At 55.5% G+C, this 25284-nt stretch overlaps 1 protein-coding gene across 1 annotated transcript; it reads left to right on the forward strand.

Moving 5' to 3' along the window:
* Positions 1-540: 540 nt before the first annotated feature.
* ACP2 (acid phosphatase 2, lysosomal) lies at positions 541-24435 on the forward strand. The gene is made up of 11 exons (XM_075567485.1): positions 541-784; positions 6749-6844; positions 7580-7666; positions 17049-17201; positions 17290-17388; positions 17518-17607; positions 18209-18341; positions 18981-19069; positions 19766-19872; positions 22404-22579; positions 23041-24435. Exons 1-11 carry the CDS (start codon positions 665-667, stop codon positions 23175-23177), a joined length of 1287 nt encoding a protein of 428 aa, XP_075423600.1. The 5' UTR covers positions 541-664; the 3' UTR covers positions 23178-24435.
* Positions 24436-25284: the final 849 nt, after the last annotated feature.

Here is a 25284-nt window from a genome sequence, read left to right on the forward strand (position 1 = left end):
AAAGGTGTTACATATAACTAGCTGATCATTAGCAGATAAGTCATCAATCTCCCAGCTGCTTTAATTAGCTGAGGTTGAAGCCACTGGCAGAGATATATACAATAGGTACAGGGCCTAGAACAGGTCCAGCTAAATATGTACAGTTGGAGGGTGTGTAACCATGATTTTCTCATATAGTGCTGACAGTTATCATAGCGCGGTACAAGGCTCAGGGAGACTAGACTCGCCCAAGGTCCTGAGATGTCGGCCTTTAAAGACTGTGATATCAGTGATATTTGGGGGTTTCCTAGACCTGTTAAAGCAACTGCTGATTCAGGGAGACTCCACCGTATGAGACACAGTATGTGGCACCTTTTTGAAGTACTAATTAAAAACGAATTTAAATATATATATTTTTAATTGGGTATTTCAGTACAATAATATGCAGATCACTGTGTAACCAGCAGAGGGCCCTTCAGTCAGACCAGAGGCGGTCATGTTTGTACACCCTGGAGAGAACGCAAAACGGCCACGTTGGTACACCTAGCAGGGAAGGCGGCCATGTTGGTACTCTAAATGCGTCACAGATGGCGGTGTGAGGTTTTTCCTGTGTTACAGTAAGTGTCCGCCCCCGGCAGTTGCGGCGCCGCGCAAGGAGTTCCGGGGCCGGGCAGTTAGACAGATCATGGCGGCGAAGAACGATCCGAGCTCCGGCTCCCTCGGGGGGATCACAACGCTGCTGCTGGGGCTGGCTGTGGCGGCGCCGCTTCTTACACAAGCCCGACAGCTGCGCTTCGTCACCCTGGTGAGTGAGGGACTCAAGTGGAGAGAGCACCACCTCACCGTGACGTAATTTCACCTGCATTGTGTGGGCTCATTAGGGGAGCCCGGAAATGAGGGCAGGGGGGCCCCCGGAAGTGAGGGCAGGGGGGCCCCGGAAGTGAGGGCAGGGGGGCCCGGAAGTGAGGGCAGAGGGGGCCCGGAAGTGAGGGCAGAGGGGGCCCAGAAGTGAGGGCTGAGGGGGCCCGGAAGTTAACCCCAGTCCTCAAAACCCTCCAACAGGTCGGGTTTTCAGGACAGCCCTGCTTTAGCAGAGGTGCATCCTGAAAACCTGACCTGTTGGTGATTTAGAATTGTTAATTGAAAAAATATAAACATAGACAAATGCATATTTGCATACACACACACACACACACACACACACACACACACACACACACACACACACACACACACACACACACACACACACACACACACACACACACACACACACACACACACACACACACACACACACACTGCCCACTCTGGAAGGTCCCACTCTGAGGACCGAAACATTGGCTGCCCTGTGTTGTTAATACACTTTATTTACTTCATTATTGCGGTGTGCTGTCTCTTTGTTACCTGGATTTCCCTGGTTACCCTGTACATGTTTCTATAGCTTTAGCACAGGTGCATTGAGCCACCGGGGCTATCCTGAAAACCTGACCTGTTGGGGGATTTTGAAGAATGGAGTCAAGAACCTCTGCATTAGGCTGCGCTTATAGTGATAGCGACGTCGCGTGCGCTTATAATAAGCGCGTCGGAGAAGCGCCTTGGTCGCAATCGCTGGACGTCATCTCAATTTGATTTTTCCAGCGACTGCAGCCTTGGGGGAGCGTGCGTGTGCGTGTGTGCGTGTGTATTTATGCGCCCTGTACTATGTGCCACCTGCTGCCCCCATTAGTCTCAATAAGACTGTACAGTAAGGATATTGATGCTTTTTTGTCTGTATTCACATGTTCTGATTAGTCTTCTAGAACTTTTTTTATTTTATTTAATACTAGCTGAGAGACCCGGCGTTGCCCGGGATATAATTTTGGGGGGGCGTACGACAGGGTTAGGCTTCCCCCCCCCCCCCCTTGACAGCTAGGTGGGTGACTGAGTTGACTGAGTGTGTGGGTGACTGGGTGGGTGTGTGACACTTGACTGAGTGGGTGGGTGACTGAGTGGGTGGGTGACTTTGGGTCGGTTTGACTTTGGGTCGGTGGGTGGGTGACTTTGGGTCGGTGGGTGGGTGACTTTGGGTCGGTTTGACTTTGGGTCGGTGGGTGTGTGACTTTGGGTCGGTGGGTGTGTGACTTTGGGTCGGTGGGTGGGTGACTTTGGGTCGGTTTGACTTTGGGTCAGTGGGTGGGTGACTTTGGGTCAGTGGGTGACTTTGGGTCGGTGGTTGGGTGGGTGAGTTGGGTCGGTGGGTGGGTGAGTGGGAGACTGACTGGGTGGGTGAGTGGGAGACTGACTGGGTGGGTGAGTGGGAGACTGACTGGGTGGGTGAATGGGTGACTGGGTGGGTGGGTGACTGACTGGGTGGGTGAGTGACTGACTGGGTGGGTGAGTGACTGACTGGGTGGGTGAGTGGGTGACTGGGTGGGTGAGTGGGTGACTGACTGGGTGGGTGAGTGGGTGACTGACTGGGTGGGTGAGTGGGTGACTGACTGGGTGGGTGAGTGGGTGACTGGGTGGGTGAGTGGGTGACTGACTGACTGAATGGGTGGGTGACTGGGTGACTGACTGAATGGGTGACTGACTGAATGGGTGACTGGGTGACTGAATGGGTGGGTAACTGAGTGGGTGGGTGACTGAGTGGGTGGGTGACTGGGTGAAAGTGGGTGACTGGGTGAAAGTGACTGGGTGGGTGTGTGGGTGGGTGACTGAGTGGGTGACTGAGTGAGTGGGTGACTGAGTGGGTGGGTGACTGAGTGGGTGGGTGGGTGACTGGGTGAAAGTGGGTGACTGGGTGAAAGTGACTGGGTGGGTGACTGGGTGGGTGTGTGGGTGACTGAGTGGGTGACTGGGTGGGTGTGTGGGTGGGTGACTGAGTGGGTGACTGAGTGAGTGGGTGGGTGACTGAGTGAGTGGGTGGGTGACTGAGTGGGTGGGTGACTGAGTGAGTGGGTGGGTGACTAAGTGATTTTTTGGGTGACTAAGTGAGTGGGTGGGTGGGTTACTGAGTGGGTGGGTGACTGAGTGGGTGGGTGACTGAGTGGGTGGGTGACTGAGTGAGTGACTGAGTGGGTGACTGAGTGAGTGACTGAGTGGGTGACTGAGTGGGTGAAAGTGACTGGGTGGGTGTGTGGGTGACTGGGTGACAGTGCGTGGGTGGGAGACGGTGTGTGACTTACCTTGACCCCGTGGCATCTGGCTGGGGCAGGAGGTGAGTTCGGGAAGCTGGGGGGGGCAAGAGTGGCAGGTGTCCCGCGCCGCGCTTCCCCTCTCCGGTAGCGTCACACGTGATGGGGAGTCCCGCGCCGCGCTTCCCCTCTCCGGTAGCGGCGCACGTGAGGGGGAGTCCCGCGCCGCGCTTCCCCTCTCCGGTAGCGGCGCACGTGAGGGGGAGTCCCGCGCCGCGCTTCCCCTCTCCGGTAGCGGCGCACGTGATGGGGAGTCCCGCGCCGCTTCCCCTCTCCAGTAGCGGCGCACGTGATGGGGAGTCCCGCGACGCTTCCCCTCTCCGGTATCGGCGCACGTGATGGGGAGTCCCGCGCCGCTTCCCCTCTCCAGTAGCGGCGCACGTGATGGGGAGTCCCGCGACGCTTCCCCTCTCCGGTATCGGCGCACGTGATGGGGAGTCCCGCGCCGCTTCCCCTCTCCGGTAGCGGCGCACGTGAGGGGGAGAGCAGGAGGGCCGCGCCGTGAGGGGGGAAGAGCCTGGAGTTTGCTGCTGAGCAGCAGGGCCGCGCTTCCTCCGCGGCGCACGGTGAGGGTGATGGTGCGGCTGGGGATGTTGCGGAGCGTGGGGATTTGGGTGAGGTGGGGAGGGGGGAGAGAGTGAGGGGCACCGGGAGAGTGAGGGGCACCGGGAGAGGAGGGGCACCGGGAGAGGAGGGGGGGGGGTGGAAGGTGAGCTGCGGTCCAACTGACGGGGGAGAGTGTGTGTCCCTGTGTGTGTGTGTCCCTGTGTGTGTGTGTCCCTGTGTGTCCTTTGGCCTGTCACTCCGCCTCAGGCCAATGAGAGGTGTGCGGGGGCGGACCAAGGGACCAATGAGATTTCCCCTAGGGACACCGGACATCCAGGCAGGCAGGCTGGCATGCATGCATGCAGGCAGGCAGGCAAACATACAGTGCTTTCACTAATATAGTATAAAGATTCTGGGCATATGGTTAATATACTGAGTGGCCTTTCTTCCCCCCTACCCTTGTCCGCTCTCCCATTCCTTTTAGATTGTAAGCTGCTCGGAGCACGGACCTAGTTACCCAATGATACATTGTTTTTTAAGTTGTATGTATTTTATATTTTGCTCTTATCCATACCCCCATATTGTACCGCGTTGCAGAGTATGTTAGCGCCATATAAACTCAGATATTGGAAATATTTGGAGATATCTGTTTATGTAATTAAATCCCTCTACTTAGCATTATGTTGGGGCTTTATAAATAAATAATAATCCCTATAGAACAGGAGTGGCCAACGCCAGTCCTCAAGGGCCTCCAACCTGCCAGTTATTAGGCATATCCCTGCTTCTGCACAAATGGCTCATGACCCACCTGTGCTGAAGCAGGGATATCCATAATTAATACGTGGCCCTTGAGGACTGGAGTTGGCCACTCCTGCTATAGAACTAGTTGTTGCAGAACAGGACAAACCTGAACGCTAACCCCATCACAAACAGGGCGACTTCTCCAATCATACACAGCTTTCATAAGCATCTCTAGCCAATCAGAAACCAGGACTTAAGCAACCAATCGCATATCACAGCTTAAAGGTAGCACAGTGAAGCAGTAAAATAATGTTTAACCCCTTTGCTGCTGTGGGTGCTCACATCACCTTACAATTCCATCCATATATTTAAAGGTGTAGTTCCCCTCATTTGACTGATTTTGGAAGTGAGCGGTGTGTGATGCCTTTTAACGCAGATTATCAGCATTATTGTTTTCCTAGATGATTTTGATGTAGAAAGGCGCAAAGCCTGCAAATAGTGTTCACATGGCAACTCCTGCGGTGTATGTATGTAAAGACAGGCCCCACTCATACGGTGGGTTCCGTTCCAGACCCCGGCCAAAAAGCGGAACATAGCATTTGTGCGCTATGTACCAAAAAAGCTATGTTCACCAGCGATTTTCCATTCCTCCTCCGTCCCAGAATGCAGCATTCTGCGCATGCACAGAGTCGGACGGCCCCTTCTGCGCATGCACGGAGTCGGTGTTCCCTTCTGCGCATGTGCGGAAACTTGACTGCAGTTAGGAAACAGTACCGCCGTATTGGCAGAACGCCGAGAAGCGGGGCCCTACTGTACATCTTTATGTGTATAGCGCCATCCATGTGCATAGCATTTCACAGCAGTTACACACAAGACATAATAACATAACACACATAGTGGGAATAAGCTCTTGAGACATAAGTCATTTTAGGAAAAGGAGTCCCTACCCCGATGAGCTTATAATCTAAGTGGTAAATAGGAAGAACATACATAGACAGGGGGCGGGTGTTCTGGTCAGTGCGTCTGCAAGGGGCCAAGATCAATGCATATAAGATGTATAGTATCAGCCACGGAGCTACAAATATGCGTGAAAACTAGGGGTAACTCAATGTATTTCCTGGTAAAACATTGTATAAATAAATATGCTTGGGTAAACAAGTGTGATGTGAGATGGGTCTCCCAGGCAGCAGCGTAATGAGATCTTATCAGAAATTAAAGGTCTTATCTTACTCTTCTTACACAAGGTTCTATGAGGTCTATTCGTGTCACCAAGTGAGAGGATGTAGCAGCCACATCAGTTTAGGTTTTGAGAGGTTTTGTCTCTTTTTTTTTGGGGGGGGGAATAAACTACACAATTAAAAAATCAGTTAGCTGGGAAAAACTAGAAGGGTGAAAACATACCCCCTGTATTGTACAGTATGGGGGTGAAATGTTTAAAAAAATAATAATAATACATGCACGGAGAACCAATATTTTGTTAAACCTTTTAGGTGCTGGAGGGGCCGCGGCCCCAGAGTGGCTATTCGTGATTATGTGACCCCTGGATTGTCAGACCTCACGATTAAGTGGCTATGTCCTGAGGCACCCAAAGGGTTAAAGTACCAAAGTATATTGGTGCCAGTGACATTTTTATAGGGTCACATCTGGTTAATACTATCCAACCCCCCCCCCCCCCCCCCCCAGTCTGACATTTATCAGTATTTTGAAGGTCAGTCTGTAAACCTGGTGAGCTGAGAATTGGGAGGGGGGTGGGTTTCCTCTTGTTGCCCTGGTGTTTGATGTCACTATATGTTCTACAAGAGTTTGTACAGGCAGTGTCCCGCCCCCTTATCTTTATTGTCTCTCTGATAACGACAGGGTGGGTGAAAAGGTAAAGAAAAAACGTGATTGACAAACACTTCCGTGTTGCCAAAAACCCTCTTGAATTCCATTTAGGGTTACCATATTTCACCATTCAAAAAAGGACACCAAGCCGGGACAACTGTCACGCATGCGCGGTCGGCACTCATCGCTTGCGCATACGCGGTCAGCTTTCATTGGCGCATGCGCGGTCGGCACTCACCCATACGTAGCCGGAAATCCCGGACGTTTTTAGTTATTTAAATGTCCAGGAAAATACAGACGTATGGTAAACCTAGAATACATGGAGTATGTGACAGGTGCTCATGGGGCAAATAATGTGGCTTTCCTTTGTGAGTGTGGGTTTGTCCTGGGCGCACCGCATTTCCCATGCTGCCCCCTCGTGTGCGTCCCCTAAGGGGTTGCTGCTATTTTGTGCTGGTGTAACACTGCTCTCTCTTCTCCAGGTGTATCGTCATGGGGATCGCTCCCCTGTGAAGGCTTATCCCAAGGATGTGTTCCAAGAGAGTGCCTGGCCACAGGGCTTCGGGCAGCTCACACAGGTGTGGGGGTTGTGGGGTGGGGCTCAGAGCCATTGAGGAGTCTCACTCTGAACTCTGTGTCTCTTACTCTGAGCTCTCTGTGTGTTTTTCTAACTCTGAGCGTGTGTGTCTGTCTCACTGAGCGTGTGTCACTGTATGTGTGTGTCTCACTCTGAGTTCTCTGTGGGTATGTTTCAATCTGTGCGCGTCTCACTCTGAGCTCTGTGCGTGCGTGTCTCACCCTGTGTGTGTTTCTCAGGTTGGGATGAAGCAGCAGTGGGAGCTCTGTGTGTGTGTCTCACCCTGTGTGTGTTTCTCAGGTCGGGATGAAGCAGCAGTGGGAGCTCTGTGTGCGTGTGTCACTCTGAGCTCTGTGTGTGTGTCTCACTCTGTGTTTGTGTGTTTCTCAGGTCGGGATGAAGCAGTAGTGGGAGCTCTGTGTGCGTGTGTCGCTCTGAGCTCTGTGTGTGTGTCTCACTCTGTGTGTTTCTCAGGTCGGGATGAAGCAGCAGTGGGAGCTCTGTGTGCGTGTGTCGCTCTGAGCTCTGTGTGTGTCTATCTCTGAGCTCTGTGTGCGTGTGTCACTCTGAGCTCTGTGTGTGTGTCTCACTCTGTGTGTTTCTCAGGTCGGTATGAAGCAGCAGTGGGAGCTCTGTGTGCGTGTGTCGCTCTGAGCTCTGTGTGTGTCTATCTCTGAGCTCTGTGTGCATGTGTCACTCTGAGCTCTGTGTGTGTCTCACTCTGTGTGTTTCTCAGGTCGGTATGAAGCAGCAGTGGGTGCTCGGGCAGGAGCTGCGCAAACGCTACGAAGGATTCCTCAACGAGTCATATAACAGACACGAGGTGAGGGGTCCCCCGCCCTATCAACATCATTAAGGGTTCCCCCCCTGTCATCGTCATGAGAGGTCCACACCCCGTCATCATTATTAGGGGTCCTGCCTCCCTGCATCATCATAAAGGGTTCCCCGCCCTACCATCATTAAGGGTTCCCCCCCTCCCTCTGTCATCATTATTAGGGGTCTTGCCCCCCTGTCATCATGAGCGGTGTGTCCCCGTCCCCCCCCCTGTCGTCATCATCATGAGGGACAAGTCCCACCCACACAGGACATGAAACACTCACAAATGAAAGCAGAATGAACCCTGCTTCAAACTGCATTGCAGGCCCTTCTGGCAGAGAAGTGGTTAATTACAGTGAGACGTGTCCCTGATTCTCCAGTGAAGCTTTTTCTTATCTGTTTGAATGAGAAAATAGCGCCTCAGCAAACACACAGAACATCAAAGCACAATGACAGGCGTCCCTGTAACGGGTCTCATAGGGACATCCACCACCGTTTCCTAGCTCAGTTATACAGTTATGTGAATGCTCTGTGTGCTAAAATACTGAGCCTGGATCACAGAGACACAGGATACCGAGCCTGGATCACAGAGACGCAGGCGCTCGCAGGATACCGAGCCTAGATCACAGAGACGCAGGATACCGAGCCTGGATCACAGAGACGCAGGCGCTCGCAGGATACCGAGCCTGGATCACAGAGACGCAGGCGCTCGCAGGATACCGAGCCTGGATCACAGAGACGCAGGATACCGAGCCTGGATCACAGAGACGCAGGCACTCGCAGGATACCGAGCCTGGATCACAGAGACGCAGGCGCTCGCAGGACACTGAGCCTGGATCACAGAGACACAGGCGCTCGCAGGATACCGAGCCTGGATCACAGAGACGCAGGCGCTCGCAGGATACCGAGCCTAGATCACAGAGACGCAGGATACCGAGCCTGGATCACAGAGATACAGGCACTCGCAGGATACCGAGCCTGGATCACAGAGACGCAGGCGCTCGCAGGACACTGAGCCTGGATCACAGAGACACAGGCGCTCGCAGGATACCGAGCCTGGATCACAGAGACGCAGGCGCTCGCAGGACACTGAGCCTGGATCACAGAGACACAGGCGCTCGCAGGATACCGAGCCTGGATCACAGAGACGCAGGATACTGAGCCTGGATCACAGCGACGCAGGCACTCGCAGGATACCGAGCCTGGATCACAGAGACGCAGGCGCTCGCAGGACACTGAGCCTGGATCACAGAGACACAGGCGCTCGCAGGATACCGAGCCTGGATCACAGAGACGCAGGACACTGAGCCTGGATCACAGAGATACACAGGCGCTCGCAGGATACCGAGCCTGGATCACAGAGACGCAGGCGCTCGCAGTATACCGAGCCTGGATCACAGAGACGCAGGCGCTCGCAGGATACAGAGCCTGGATCACAGAGACGCAGGCGCTCGCAGGATACTGAGCCTGGATCACAGAGACGCAGGCGCTCGCAGGATACCGAGCCTGGATCACAGAGACGCAGGCGCTCGCAGGATACTGTGCCTGGATCACAGAGACGCAGGCGCTCGCAGGATACCGAGCCTGGATCACAGAGACGCAGGCGCTCGCAGGATACTGAGCCTGGATCACAGAGACACAGGCGCTCGCAGGATACTGTGCCTGGATCACAGAGACGCAGGCGCTCGCAGGATACCGAGCCTGGATCACAGAGACGCAGGCGCTCGCAGGATACTGAGCCTGGATCACAGAGATACACAGGCGCTCGCAGGATACCGAGCCTGGATCACAGAGACACAGGCGCTCGCAGGATACCGAGCCTGGATCACAGAGACTCAGGCGCTCACAGGATACTGAGCCTGGATCACAGAGACACAGGCGCTCGCAGGATACGAGCCTGGATCACAGAGACGCAGGCGCTCGCAGGATACCGAGCCTGGATCACAGAGACGCAGGCGCTCGCAGGATACCGAGCCTGGATCACAGAGACGCAGGCGCTCGCAGGATACCGAGCCTGGATCACAGACATGCAGGCGCTCACAGGATACTGAGCCTGGATCACAGAGATACAGGCGCTCGCAGGATACCGAGCCTGGATCACAGAGACTCAGGCGCTCACAGGATACTGAGCCTGGATCACAGAGACGCAGACGCTCTCAGGATACCGAGCCTGGATCACAGAGATACAGGCGCTCGCAGGATACCGAGCCTGGATCACAGAGACGCAGCCGCTCGCAGGATACCGAGCCTGGATCACAGAGACGCAGGCGCTTGCAGGATACCGAGCCTGGATCACAGAGACGCAGGCGCTCGCAGGATACCGAGCCTGGATCACAGAGACGCAGGCGCTCGCAGGATACCGAGCCTGGATCACAGAGACGCAGACGCTCTCAGGATACCGAGCCTGGATCACAGAGACGCAGGCGCTCGCAGGATACCGAGCCTGGATCACAGAGATACACAGGCGCTTGCAGGATACCGAGCCTGGATCACAGAGACGCAGCCGCTCGCAGGATACCGAGCCTGGATCACAGAGATACAGGCGCTCGCAGGATACTGAGCCTGGATCACAGAGACGCAGGCGCTTGCAGGATACCGAGCCTGGATCACAGAGACGCAGGCGCTTGCAGGATACCGAGCCTGGATCACAGAGACGCAGGCGCTCGCAGGATACCGAGCCTGGATCACAGAGACACAGGCGCTCGCAGGATACCGAGCCTGGATCACAGAGACGCAGGCGCTCTCAGGATACTGAGCCTGGATCACAGAGACACACAGGCGCTCGCAGGATACTGAGCCTGGATCACAGAGACGCAGGCGCTTGCAGGATACCGAGCCTGGATCACAGAGACGCAGGCGCTCTCAGGATACTGAGCCTGGATCACAGAGACACAGGCGCTCGCAGGATACCGAGCCTGGATCACAGAGACGCAGGCGCTCGCAGGATACCGAGCCTGGATCACAGAGACACACAGGCGCTCGCAGGATACTGAGCCTGGATCACAGAGACACAGGCGCTCGCAGGATACCGAGCCTGGATCACAGAGACACAGGCGCTCGCAGGATACTGGGCCTGGATCACAGAGACACAGACGCTCTCAGGATACCGAGCCTGGATCACAGAGATACAGGCGCTCGCAGGATTCTGAGCCTGGATCACAGAGACACAGGCGCTCGCAGAATACGGAGCCTGGATCACAGACGCAGGCGCTCTCAGGCTACCGGGCCTGGATCACAGACATGCAGGCGCTCGCAGGATACCGAGCCTGGATCACAGAGACGCAGGCGCTCGCAGGATACCGAGCCTGGATCACAGAGACTCAGGCGCTCGCAGGATACCGAGCCTGGATCACAGAGATACAGAGGCGATCGCAGGATACGAGCCTGGATCACAGAGACACAGGCGCTCGCAGGATACTGGGCCTGGATCACAGAGACACAGGCACTCGCAGGATACCGAGCCTGGATCACAGAGACGCAGGCGCTCGCAGGATACTGAGCCTGGATCACAGAGGCGATCGCAGGATACCGAGCCTGGATCACAGAGACACAGAGGCGATCGCAGGATACGAGCCTGGATCACAGAGACACAGGCGCTCGCAGGATACTGGGCCTGGATCACAGAGACACAGGCACTCGCAGGATACCGAGCCTGGATCACAGAGATGCAGGCGCTCGCAGGATACTGAGCCTGGATCACAGAGGCGATCGCAGGATACCGAGCCTGGATCACAGAGATACACAGGCGCTCGCAGGATACCGAGCCTGGATCACAGAGATACAGGCGCTCGCAGGATACCGAGCCTGGATCACAGAGATACACAGGCGCTCGCAGGACACTGAGCCTGGATCACAGAGATACAGGCGCTCGCAGGATACCGAGCCTGGATCACAGAGATACACAGGCGCTCGCAGGATACCGAGCCTGGATCACAGAGATACACAGGCACTCGCAGGATACCGAGCCTGGATCACAGAGACGCAGACGCTCGCAGGATACTGAGCCTGGATCACAGAGACACAGGCACTCGCAGGACACTGAGCCTGGATCACAGAGACACAGGCGCTCGCAGGATACCGAGCCTGGATCACAGAGACACAGGCGCTCGCAGGATACCGAGCCTAGATCACAGAGATACAGGCGCTCGCAGGATACTGAGCCTGGATCACAGAGACACAGGCGCTCGCAGGATACCGAGCCTGGATCACAGAGATACACATGCGCTCGCAGGATACCGAGCCTGGATCACAGAGACACAGCCACTCGCAGGATACCGAGCCTGGATCACAGAGACACAGGCGCTCGCAGGATACCGAGCCTGGATCACAGAGACGCAGGCGCTCGCAGGATACCGATCCTGGATCACAGAGACGCAGGCGCTCGCAAGATACCGAGCCTGGATCACAGAGATACACAGGCGCTCGCAGGATACCGAGCCTGGATCACAGAGATACACATGCGCTCGCAGGATACCGAGCCTGGATCACAGAGATACACAGGCGCTCGCAGGATACCGAGCCTGGATCACAGAGATACACAGGCGCTCGCAGGATACCGAGCCTGGATCACAGAGACACAGGCGCTCGCAGGATACCGAGCCTGGATCACAGAGACACAGGCGCTCGCAGGATACCGAGCCTGGATCACAGAGATACAGGCGCTCGCAGGACACTGAGCCTGGATCACAGAGACACAGGCGCTCGCAGGATACTGAGCCTGGATCACAGAGACACAGGCGCTCGCAGGACACTGAGCCTGGATCACAGAGACGCAGGCGCTCGCAGGATACTGAGCCTGGATCACAGAGACGCAGGCGCTCGCAGGATACAGAGCCTGGATCACAGAGATACAGGCGCTCGCAGGATACCGAGCCTGGATCACAGAGATACACAGGCGCTCGCAGGATACCGAGCCTGGATCACAGAGATACACAGGCGCTCGCAGGATACCGAGCCTGGATCACAGAGATACAGGCGCTCGCAGGACACTGAGCCTGGATCACAGAGACACAGGCGCTCGCAGGATACCGAGCCTGGATCACAGAGACACAGGCGCTCGCAGGATACCGAGCCTGGATCACAGAGATACAGGCGCTCGCAGGATACCGAGCCTGGATCACAGAGACGCAGGATACTGAGCCTGGATCACAGAGACGCAGGCGCTCGCAGGATACCGAGCCTGGATCACAGAGACACAGGCGCTCGCAGGATACCGAGCCTGGATCACAGAGATACACAGGCGCTCGCAGGATACCGAGCCTGGATCACAGAGACGCAGGCCCTCGCAGGATACTGAGCCTGGATCACAGAGGCGATCGCAGGATACCGAGCCTGGATCACAGAGATACACAGGCGCTCGCAGGATACCGAGCCTGGATCACAGAGATACACAGGCGCTCGCAGGATACTGAGCCTGGATCACAGAGACGCAGGCCCTCGCAGGATACTGAGCCTGGATCACAGAGGCGATCGCAGGATACCGAGCCTGGATCACAGAGATACACAGGCGCTCGCAGGATACCGAGCCTGGATCACAGAGATACACAGGCGCTCGCAGGATACCGAGCCTGGATCACAGAGATACACAGGCGCTCGCAGGATACCGAGCCTGGATCACAGAGATACACAGGCGCTCGCAGTATACCGAGCCTGGATCACAGAGACACAGGCGCTCGCAGGATACCGAGCCTGGATCACAGAGACACAGGCGCTTGCAGGATACCGAGCCTGGATCACAGAGATACAGGCGCTCGCAGGATACTGAGCCTGGATCACAGAGACACAGGCGCTCGCAGGATACTGAGCCTGGATCACAGAGACACAGGCGCTCGCAGGACACTGAGCCTGGATCACAGAGATACAGGCGCTCGCAGGATACCGGGCCTGGATCACAGAGACGCAGGCGCTCGCAGGATACTGAGCCTGGATCACAGAGATACAGGCGCTCGCAGGATACCGAGCCTGGATCACAGAGATACACAGGCGCTCGCAGGATACCGAGCCTGGATCACAGAGATACACATGCGCTCGCAGGATACCGAGCCTGGATCACAGAGATACACATGCGCTCGCAGGATACCGAGCCTGGATCACAGAGATACACAGGCGCTCGCAGGATACCGAGCCTGGATCACAGAGATACACAGGCGCTCGCAGGACACTGAGCCTGGATCACAGAGACACAGGCGCTCGCAGGATACCGAGCCTGGATCACAGAGACACAGGCGCTCGCAGGATACCGAGCCTGGATCACAGAGATACAGGCGCTCGCAGGACACTGAGCCTGGATCACAGAGACACAGGCGCTCGCAGGATACTGAGCCTGGATCACAGAGACACAGGCGCTCGCAGGACACTGAGCCTGGATCACAGAGACGCAGGCGCTCGCAGGATACCGAGCCTGGATCACAGAGATACACAGGCGCTCGCAGGATACCGAGCCTGGATCACAGAGATACACAGGCGCTCGCAGGACACTGAGCCTGGATCACAGAGACACAGGCACTCGCAGGATACTGAGCCTGGATCACAGAGATACACAGGCGCTCGCAGGATACTGAGCCTGGATCACAGAGACACAGGCGCTCGCAGGACACTGAGCCTGGATCACAGAGACACAGGCGCTCGCAGGATACAGAGCCTGGATCACAGAGATACAGGCGCTCGCAGGATACCGAGCCTGGATCACAGAGATACACAGGCGCTCGCAGGATACCGAGCCTGGATCACAGAGATACACAGGCGCTCGCAGGATACCGAGCCTGGATCACAGAGATACAGGCGCTCGCAGGACACTGAGCCTGGATCACAGAGACACAGGCGCTCGCAGGATACCGAGCCTGGATCACAGAGACACAGGCGCTCGCAGGATACCGAGCCTGGATCACAGAGACACAGGCGCTTGCAGGATACCGAGCCTGGATCACAGAGATACACAGGCCCTCGCAGGACACTGAGCCTGGATCACAGAGATACACAGGCGCTCGCAGGATACCGAGCCTGGATCACAGAGATACACAGGCGCTCGCAGGATACTGAGCCTGGATCACAGAGACACAGGCGCTCGCAGGACACTGAGCCTGGATCACAGAGACGCAGGCGCTCGCAGGATACCGAGCCTGGATCACAGAGACGCAGGCGCTCGCAGGATACCGAGCCTGGATCACAGAGATACACAGGCGCTTGCAGGATACCGAGCCTGGATCACAGAGATACAGGCGCTCGCAGGATACTGAGCCTGGATCACAGAGACACAGGCGCTCGCAGGATACCGAGCCTGGATCACAGAGATACACAGGCGCTCGCAGGATACCGAGCCTGGATCACAGAGATACAGGCGCTCGCAGGATACCGAGCCTGGATCACAGAGATACAGGCGCTCGCAGGATACCGAGCCTGGATCACAGAGATACACAGGCGCTCGCAGGATACTGAGCCTGGATCACAGAGATACACAGGCGCTCGCAGGATACCGAGCCTGGATCACAGAGATACAGGCGCTCGCAGGACACTGAGCCTGGATCACAGAGATACACAGGCGCTCGCAGGATACCGAGCCTGGATCACAGAGATACACAGGCGCTCGCAGGATACCGAGCCTGGATCACAGAGATACAGGCGCTCGCAGGACACTGAGCCTGGATCACAGAGACACAGGCGCTCGCAGGATACCGAGCCTGGATCACAGAGACACAGGCGCTTGCAGGATACCGAGCCTGGATCACAGAGATACAGGCGCTCGCAGGATACTGAGCCTGGATCACAGAGACACAGGCGCTCGCAGGATACCGAGCCTGGATCACAGAGATACAGGCGCTCGCAGGATACCGAGCCTGGATCACAGAGATACACAGGCGCTCGCAGGATACCGAGCCTGGATCACAGAGATACACAGGCGCTCGCAGGATACCGAGCCTGGATCACAGAGATACACAGGCGCTCGCAGGATACCGGGCCTGGATCACAGAGATACACAGGCGCTCGCAGGATACCGAGCCTGGATCACAGAGATACACAGGCGCTCGCAGGATACTGAGCCTGGATCACAGAGATACACAGGCGCTCGCAGGATACGAGCCTGGATCACAGAGACGCAGGCGCTCGCAGGATACCGAGCCTGGATCACAGAGACACAGGCGCTCGCAGGATACCGAGCCTGGATCACAGAGATACAGGCGCTCGCAGGATACCGAGCCTGGATCACAGAGACGCAGGCGCTCGCAGGATACCGAGCCTGGATCACAGAGATACACAGGCGCTCGCAGGATACCGAGCCTGGATCACAGAGATACAGGCGCTCGCAGGATACCGAGCCTGGATCACAGAGACGCAGGCGCTCGCAGGATACCGAGCCTGGATCACAGAGACACAGGCGCTCGCAGGATACCGAGCCTGGATCACAGAGACACAGGCGCTCGCAGGATACCGAGCCTGGATCACAGAGATACACAGGCGCTCGCAGGATACCGAGCCTGGATCACAGAGATACAGGCGCTCGCAGGATACCGAGCCTGGATCACAGAGACACAGGCGCTCGCAGGATACCGAGCCTGGATCACAGAGATACACAGGCGCTCGCAGGATACCGAGCCTGGATCACAGAGACGCAGGATACTGAGCCTGGATCACAGAGATACACAGGCGCTCGCAGGATACCGAGCCTGGATCACAGAGATACACAGGAGCTCGCAGGATACCGAGCCTGGATCACAGAGACACAGGAGCTCGCAGGATACCGAGCCTGGATCACAGAGACACAGGAGCTCGCAGGATACCGAGCCTGGATCACAGAGACACAGGATACCGAGCCTGGATCACAGAGACACACAGGCGCTCGCAGGATACCGAGCCTGGATCACAGAGACGCAGGCGCTCGCAGGATACCGAGCCTGGATCACAGAGACACAGGAGCTCACTGGTTTGCTGACTGTTTTAAAATTAATTTTACAATCTCTGCTACAAAGACAGAAAGGGGGAAAGGTCTTTCTTTTGTAGGGTGTGATACATTTTAGGATCCAAACATTACAGATCTTCACAGAACGATGGCACACTTAAGGAAGAAATCTACGAGGTTTGGAAAGGTCTGTGAACTAATCTCATCTCTGGAAAAATAAAAAAAGAGAAATTGGAGCTGTAAGAGGGAAAAAATATAAAAAGCAGAGATAATTTGGGTTTGTAAATAAAAGCGTTTTTCTGTACCTCCTATTTGATTCACGGTCGGATCTCTGGTGGCGTATTCCCCCCCCCCCCCCCTTTGCTGCACAATGCTGTAGATTGTGGTGCATATGCAGCTCTGTGCAGTGTTGCCGCTGATGCTTCCAGGGCTAGGAGTGCAGGTTTCTGTGCTCCTGTGAGCTGTGTCCCAGCGTCTCCCGTGTCTCTCTCCTCAGATCTATGTGCGGAGCACAGACGTGGACCGCACGCTGATGAGTGCGGAGGCCAATCTGGCGGGTCTGTTCCCTCCCGAGGGCTCCCAGATCTTCAACCCCAACATCACGTGGCAGCCGATCCCGGTGCACACGGTGCCAAGCCCCGAGGACCAGGCGAGTGGGAAGACATGTCCTGGGGAGGTGGGTCTGGATGCAGCGTCCCCATCACACTGTCCCCCCTCTCCTGCTCTTTTTGTTTTAGCTCCTGAAGTTCCCTCTGTCCCCCTGCCCACTGTACCAGAAGCTGCAGGAGGAGACCCGTCAGTCTGCAGAGTATGTGAACAGGACCAGAGACAACATGGTGAGCAGCTTCCCCCCCTGCATTATAAAGATGACACGGTCTCCCCCCACACCCCCCATCTCTCACACACACACACTGTGCTGTAATTCTAACGCTCCAGCTCTCTTCTTCCCTCCCCCCCCCACACAGAAGTTCCTGCATATGGTTGCGAATGAGACAGGAATAGCCGACTGCTCCCTGGAGTCTGTGTGGAGTGTTTATGACACCCTGTTCTGTGAGGTTAGTGACAACGCAGCAGTGGAAGGTCTCTAGGGGACAATGGGTGCGCTCTGAGGAACATTAGTTCGCAGGGTTATGGGGGGGGGGGGGGGGTGATGGCCACGGATAAACCTAATCCGTAATGCTACTGAATGGCTGATTTACCCCTGAACTGTCCCAGTATGCACAGGTCTGTTTAGGACAGGGAGGGAGCAACTCCAGACCTCAAGGGCAACTAACAGGTCAGGTTTTAAGGATATCCCTGCTTCAGCACAGGTGGCTCAATCTGAGACTCGGTCGAAGACTGAGCCTCGGATTGAGCCACCTATGCTGAAGCTGGGATATGCTGAAAACCTGACCTGTTGATGGCCCTTGAGGCCTGGAGTTGCCCACCCCTGGTTTAGAAACACATATAGCTTAATAATAACTGCAGACAGAATACAACGCTTGTAACATCGCGCCAACCCGTGAATTTTTCTTTTAAATAAAGTGTCACAGATAACGGATCTTGAGCTGCTCCTTACTCTTCTCTTCGGTACATTGCTTGGCTCACGCAGAGCCTGGCCCGTTAAGCCTTTACAGGAGTGTGGTAGGTTTTACAAAACCCGTCTTTCTGGCGCAGAAAAGTCACAACCTGAGCCTGCCCGCCTGGGCCAACGCCGACGTCCTGGCACAGCTGAAGGAGCTGAAGGATTTCGGCTTCGAGTTCCTCTTCGGCGTCCAGCATCAGGTTCAGAAGGCTCGTCTACAGGGCGGTGAGTGCCACGCGGGGAGGCAGGCCTGCATTAACCCCTCTGCTACCAGATAGGCTGCAACGCTTTGGAGCGGGAAGGACTTCCCAATGAAGGTCGTTATTCTGTGAACTGCAAAAGCGCCGATGCACTGACACACTGTCACATTAAAGTAGCAGTCCAAGCGGCTGCGTTTTCTCCTCCCCCTTTAATGTGTGTATCAATACAATCCACGCAGTGATAAGTAATTAGCTAAGTTGCCGATTGATCCGTTCTCCTGTGATCAATCAGCTAAGATTTGGCTCGGGGGTTAACTAAAAGGCTGTCAGTGCAGCAGTCGAGGACCAAAGATGCACAGTTCTGTGGGGAAGATCATGTGACCAGGCAGCTACTAGATGTAATTGGTGCACTGCTAGAAAGGGGGCAGGGCTCAAAAAAGGGGTTTGCCAGAGTCTGCTTCAGAAGGGGAAGGGGATGTGACTTTGTAAATTGTTGCTATAGAAACAAAAAAATAAGTATTTTCTCATAGCACAGAACTGATTTATTAAAAAAAAATACACATGTAGGATATTGCTTGGTCTGCAGCTTTAATGTCAATGGGACAGCCTACAGAATAAGGGCCATAGAAGGTCCCCGTGTAACAAGGTCTCGCTCTTTTTGCAGGTGTTTTGGTGGATCGGATCCTGAAGAATATGTCAGCAGCTGCGCAAGACTCCCACTCGGATGAACTGAAACTCATTGCATACTCAGCAGTAAGTGCCTGCCCCTGGGATCTCATTGCACACTCGGCAGTAAGTGCCTGCCCCTGGGATCTCATTGCACACTCGGTAGTAAGTGCCTGCCCCTAGGATCTCATTGCACACTCGGCAGTAAGTGCCTGCCCCTGGGATCTCATTGCACACTCGGCAGTAAGTGCCTGCCCCTGGGATCTCATTGCACACTCGGCAGTAAGTGCCTGCCCCTGGGATCTCATTGCACACTCGGCAGTAAGTGCCTGCCTCTGGGATCTCATTGCACACTCGGCAGTAAGTGCCTGCCCCTGGGATCTCATTGCACAGGGGCATTTTGAGCTGATCAATCACATACCGAATGGAAGTACAATAGGTGTTTCAGTTGCGTTGATGCGTGGCGCAGGTGCATCATGCGTGGCGCCCTCATCTCCAGGCCCAGGCAAGGTCTCTGTCACTCCCTGAGAAATGCATGGTTAGGTCAAGAAATCATTGGCCTGTCACATGACCCAGAGCTCTATTTAAATCAATGAGTCACATGACCTGAAATCAGGAAACCAGTGCAGTGTCAAATTTGATACTTTCTCAGATGGAGGCCTCAACCCTATGCTCCTCCTAAGATGCCTTCACTATAAAGCATTGTTTGTGGTTCCGGCCAGCTCCATGCCTGTGTCAGTGTTGGGGATGGAGGGATGTTACACTGCTTATCCCCTCTCTCAGCACGACACCACAGTGATTGCACTGCAGATGGCTCTTGATGTGTACAATGGAAAGCAGGCTCCTTACGCCTCCTGCCACATGTTCGAGTTGTACCAGGAGGAAACTGGGTATGTAGCTATAAGAGCCTCCTAGGATGTCAGAGATCCCACTTATCAACACCCTGTCGCTATCTTACATGTCTTCTCCCTGTTCCTATTCTCACACCCGGCCTCCTTTTATATATTCTTCACCCTTTTTCTCCTCGCTGCACTTCTAACCTGCTCTTTGCTTCTTTCCTCCTCTCACCCTCTCTCTGCCCCCCCCTCCTCTCACCCTCTCTCTGCCCCCCCCATCTCTCAGCCTCTCTCTGCCCCCCCTCCTCTCACCCTCTCTCTGCCCCCCCTCCTCACCTTCTCTCTGCCCCCCCCCTCCTCTCACCCTCTCTCTGCCCCCCCCTCCTCTCACCCTCTCTCTGCCCCCCCCTCCTCTCACCCTCTCTCTGCCCCCCCCCTCCTCTCACCCTCTCTCTGCCCCCCCCTCCTCTCACCCTCTCTCTGCCCCCCTCCTCTCACCCTCTCTCTGCCCCCCCCTCCTCTCACCCTCTCTCTGCCCCCCCCTCCTCTCACCCTCTCTCTTCCCCCCCCTCCTCTCACCCTCTCTCTTCCCCCCCTCCTCTCACCCTCTCTCTTCCCCCCCCTCCTCTCACCCTCTCTCTTCCCCCCCCTCCTCTCACCCTCTCTCTTCCCCCCCCCCTCCTCTCACCCTCTCTCTGCCCCCCCCTCCTCTCACCCTCTCTCTGCCCCCCCTCCTCTCACCCTCTCTCTGCCCCCCCCCTCCTCTCACCCTCTCTCTGCCCCCCCCCTCCTCTCACCCTCTCTCTGCCCCCCCCTCCTCTCACCCTCTCTCTGCCCCCCCCTCCTCTCACCCTCTCTCTGCCCCCCCCTCCTCTCACCCTCTCTCTGCCCCCCCCTCCTCTCACCCTCTCTCTGCCCCCCCCCTCCTCTCACCCTCTCTCTGCCCCCCCCTCCTCTCACCCTCTCTCTGCCCCCCCCCCTCCTCTCACCCTCTCTCTGCCCCCCCCCCTCCTCTCACCCTCTCTCTGCCCCCCCCCCTCCTCTCACCCTCTCTCTGCCCCCCCTCCTCTCACCCTCTCTCTGCCCCCCCTCCTCTCACCCTCTCTCTGCCCCCCTCCTCACCCTCTCTCTGCCCCCCCCTCCTCTCACCCTCTCTCTGCCCCCCCTCCTCTCACCCTCTCTCTTCCCCCCCTCCTCTCACCCTCTCTCTGCCCCCCCCTCCTCTCACCCTCTCTCTGCCCCCCCCTCCTCTCACCCTCTCTCTGCCCCCCCCCCCCCTCCTCTCACCCTCTCTCTGCCCCCCCCCTCCTCTCACCCTCTCTCTGCCCCCCCCCTCCTCTCACCCTCTCTCTGCCCCCCCTCCTCTCACCCTCTCTCTGCCCCCCCCCTCCTCTCACCCCCCCCCCCTCCTCTAACCCTCTCTCTGCCCCCCCCCTCCTCTCACCCTCTCTCTGCCCCCCCCTCCTCTCACCCTCTCTCTGCCCCCCCCTCCTCTCACCCTCTCTCTGCCCCCCCCTCCTCTCACCCTCTCTCTGCCCCCCCCTCCTCTCACCCTCTCTCTGCCCCCCCCTCCTCACCCTCTCTCTGCCCCCCCCCCTCCTCTCACCCTCTCTCTTCCCCCCCCTCCTCTCACCCTCTCTCTTCCCCCCCCCCCTCCTCTCACCCTCTCTCTTCCCCCCCCCCTCCTCTCACCCTCTCTTTTCCCCCCCCCTCTTCTCACCCTCTCTCTGCCCCCCCCTCCTCTCACCCTCTCTCTGCCCCCCCCTCCTCTCACCCTCTCTCTGCCCCCCCCTCCTCTCACCCTCTCTCTGCCCCCCCCTCCTCTCACCCTCTCTCTGCCCCCCCCCTCCTCTCACCCTCTCTCTGCCCCCCCCCTCCTCTCACCCTCTCTCTGCCCCCCCCCTCCTCTCACCCTCTCTCTGCCCCCCCCCTCCTCTCACCCTCTCTCTGCCCCCCCCCTCCTCTCACCCTCTCTCTGCCCCCCCCTCCTCTCACCCTCTCTCTGCCCCCCCCCCATCTCTCACCCTCTCTCTTCCCCCCCCCCCTCCTCTCACCCTCTCTCTGCCCCCCCCCCTCCTCTCACCCTCTCTCTGCCCCCCCCTCCTCTCACCCTCTCTCTGCCCCCCCCCTCCTCTCACCCTCTCTCTGCCCCCCCCCTCCTCTCACCCTCTCTCTGCCCCCCCCCTCCTCTCACCCTCTCTCTGCCCCCCCCCCTCCTCCCTCCTCTCACCCTCTCTCTGCCCCCCCCTCCTCTCACCCTCTCTCTGCCCCCCCCCTCCTCTCACCCTCTCTCTGCCCCCCCTCCTCTCACCCTCTCTCTGCCCCCCCCTCCTCTCACCCTCTCTCTGCCCCCCCTCCTCTCACCCTCTCTCTGCCCCCCCTCCTCTCACCCTCTCTCTGCCCCCCCTCCTCTCACCCTCTCTCTGCCCCCCCTCCTCTCACCCTCTCTCTGCCCCCCCCCTCCTCACCCTCTCTCTGCCCCCCCCCCTCCTCTCACCCTCTCTCTGCCCCCCCCCTCCTCTCACCCTCTCTCTGCCCCCCCCCTCCTCCTCCTCGCTCACACCCTGCCTCTCCACCTTTTTAAGAAACTTCACAGTTGAGATGTACTTTAGAAATGAGAGTGGGAAGCCACCTGTCCCGCTGTCCCTCCCCGGGTGTGACCATCGCTGTCCCATGGAGGAGTTCCAGCGCCTGCTCCAACCGGTCATCCCTATGGACTGGGAGCGAGAATGTCAGATACCCTGCAAAGCTCGAGACACAGGTGAATCAGAGAACAAGGGCTAACAAAGTACACTTCTAAGCAGTCACAATCCATGGAGGAGGCTCAGCTCCCTTGTCAGAATAAGCCCCAAACATTATAATGACTAATAAAAACCCAAGCACATTTAACATTAGAAATACCTTTCTTCAGGCTCCTGTCGCTTTAGATCAGACATAACCTGTCCATTCAGCCTTTAGGCAAGTTCACTTAATGCCTGTAGCACAGTTCAGCACTTGTCAGCTTGTTGCAGATGCTTTTTGGTACGAACGGGGTTGTAATAGATCCTATTTTCTATAAAAAAAATAAGTGGACGTTTAGGGTTCAGCATAGAAAGTTTTAGTGCTCAGTATAACCCAGAGCCAACACAGCATGCAGAAAGTTAGAAACACTGTATACAGGGAGAAAAAGAATTGTGCTAGGCCAGGCTGCCCATTACCCTCTCTCTTATCTTGGTCACACAGAGGTCATCATCGGCCTGGCTGCCTGCGGATCCCTTCTCTTCCTTCTCGTTCTTTTGCTCCTCATGGTCCTATTCCGCCAGAAGTCTCAGCCTCCCGGCTACCAACAGGTCTCTATAGGGGAGGAACAACAGACCTGAGGGTGTAAACCCACTCTCCACGGATTCCTTATGGCCTTGTTGAATCTCCAGTACCCTATCGGATTAGCGTTTCGAATAGTGTCCAGCAAAAGGCAAAGGAATTATTTGTTTTAAATCAGGATTTTAATATTTCTTTTTAAGTTTGGGAACACCAAGATACTTGGGATTTAATTTTTTTTATATATATTTGTTTTTACATCAAGGGTCCAGGGCTGCTACTGCCAGGCATTTATATGAGGTCAATGCAATGTTACACAACCTGGAATGGACTGTCGCATATTCCACAACTCTGTTTAAATCAAGATATCTCATGACCTTAAATCAGGGAATCAAATTGTCTCACAGAGGGCTTTGACGATGCCCCCCCTAATATATTAGACATCTGCTAATGGATATTTATACATACACAGCCTGCGGTGTCACTCCCATGTAGTGAGCTAAGCACTCCCATAAATCTTAATGCATTAAATGTGCCAGTGTTTCTCCCCCCCCCCCCCCGTGCTGGACTGGTCAGTGCTGGCCTGTGGAGTATTAAGCCAGTATCCGGACATTTTAACACACAAATCATGATGGATAAAGACGAGAGCCCAGCCCAGGCTCTTGCTCAGATCTCGTGCTCCTTTGTGCTGGCTGCAGAGCAGAGGTTCAGCACACCATCATCCAAAATACATCCTGAAACACAGCCACCTCTTTATAGGAGGTACCAGTCAGAGCCGCAGGACACAAAGGCCTCTGGCCACAGATCTGGGGTGTGGTTTAAACTAGGATGCCGTTAGGAAAAGCTCACAGAGCGAGGGGGCCAGTCCCTATTCCGTTAAAATAAATGTCTCACAATTCAAAGAAAATAGTTGCAGCCATTAATGAAAAATGCATTTTCTTACATGCACTTTATAGTAGAGTGATAAGCAAGGTAACATACAGCTAACGATGCAGTAGCTTTGATCAAAGTGAGCCAGTACCTGCTTCTCACCATATAAGATGGGGATTCTCTAAGCATTAAAACCCTAGAATTACAGGTGTAGGGTGCACACTGTATAATCCACTGGGCATTATGTGCTAGTTCCGAGTGCCGCCTTCAGACTGTTGAAGACCGCTAGGTGATCTGTTTCTGTTCAAAAATCAATGAAGGTGAATTTCTCTTGCGCCCATCGCAGTTTATTTTGCACAGTGATTTTAACTTTTGTAATTTATGTTTTATAATTCGATTTGAAATCCGGTACAATTATCTTTTTACCAAATAAAAACAATACAAAGGGAAGAGTCTCTGGATTTGTGTGGGATTGGGGTATAGTGGCGGGCTGGGGCATGAAGGGTCCTTAATAATGGGGGGCGGGGGGGGGAAGAAGTTACAATAGGGTTGCACTTATGCATTCGTTCCCCGGTGTGTATATATACAGAGTAAATACTAATTGTAGGGCGCTCAGGACAAGGGTTCTCCCTCCCAGATCCCAATTAATACCCTCCAAAAAATAAAGGTATTGATTGCTGCGCTCCAGAGACTCGGTTGATGTTGTGATAAAAATCCAGCTCTCGAGTATCAGCAGCTGTTGCATTAGGATGGCATACTGGGCCATAGTGCAGCAGTGCTCCGTGTCGAGATAACTTCCTCATCCGTCTTGATTCTATTATCAGGTTTCTCAAGGTCTGTGGCTCTCCCATCACCTAGAGAAAAGTCTGCTGTGTTGGACCGAAATGTTGGATGACCAACCTTGACCACTATATTTTGGAACTCTTTTTGTTTCCTTTCTATGGATTTTACCATGGAGTTTCAGCACCTGCAAGTATCATTCATTTTTCAGTACACGTATACCTTTATATATTTTGAGCTCTCCTATCGCCATCATATTGGACATTTGCTATGTTGACTGTTATCTGTCTCCCCCCCCCCCCCACCCCTCTCCTCGAGTTACCTGTGCAGGTTTTTTTAGTTGCGACAGAAAAACTTGAGTTCACTCTACCTACCAGTCTACTTCAGGAGTTGGGACAAAGGATAGATTCAAGATCACCCATCTTTCTTCTGTACTCACTCCCCATGTGGAGATGTTAGTCACTATATCCTCAATGCGAGGACATTTGTTTCCACTGGCCATTGTCCTCCAGCCACCTG

This window comes from Ascaphus truei, chromosome 12, assembly GCF_040206685.1.
Source record: "Ascaphus truei isolate aAscTru1 chromosome 12, aAscTru1.hap1, whole genome shotgun sequence".
NCBI lineage: Eukaryota > Metazoa > Chordata > Amphibia > Anura > Ascaphidae > Ascaphus > Ascaphus truei.

Coding starts and splice junctions, on each gene's coding strand:
- ACP2 (XM_075567485.1), top strand. CDS start 665: ATGGCGGCGAAGAACGATCCGAGCTCCGGCTCCCTCGGGGGGATCACA. Junction 17,389..17,517: donor ACAGGACCAGAGACAACATG/GTGAGCAGCTTC, acceptor CCCCCCACACAG/AAGTTCCTGCATATGGTTGC. Junction 19,873..22,403: donor TTGTACCAGGAGGAAACTGG/GTATGTAGCTAT, acceptor CACCTTTTTAAG/AAACTTCACAGTTGAGATGT.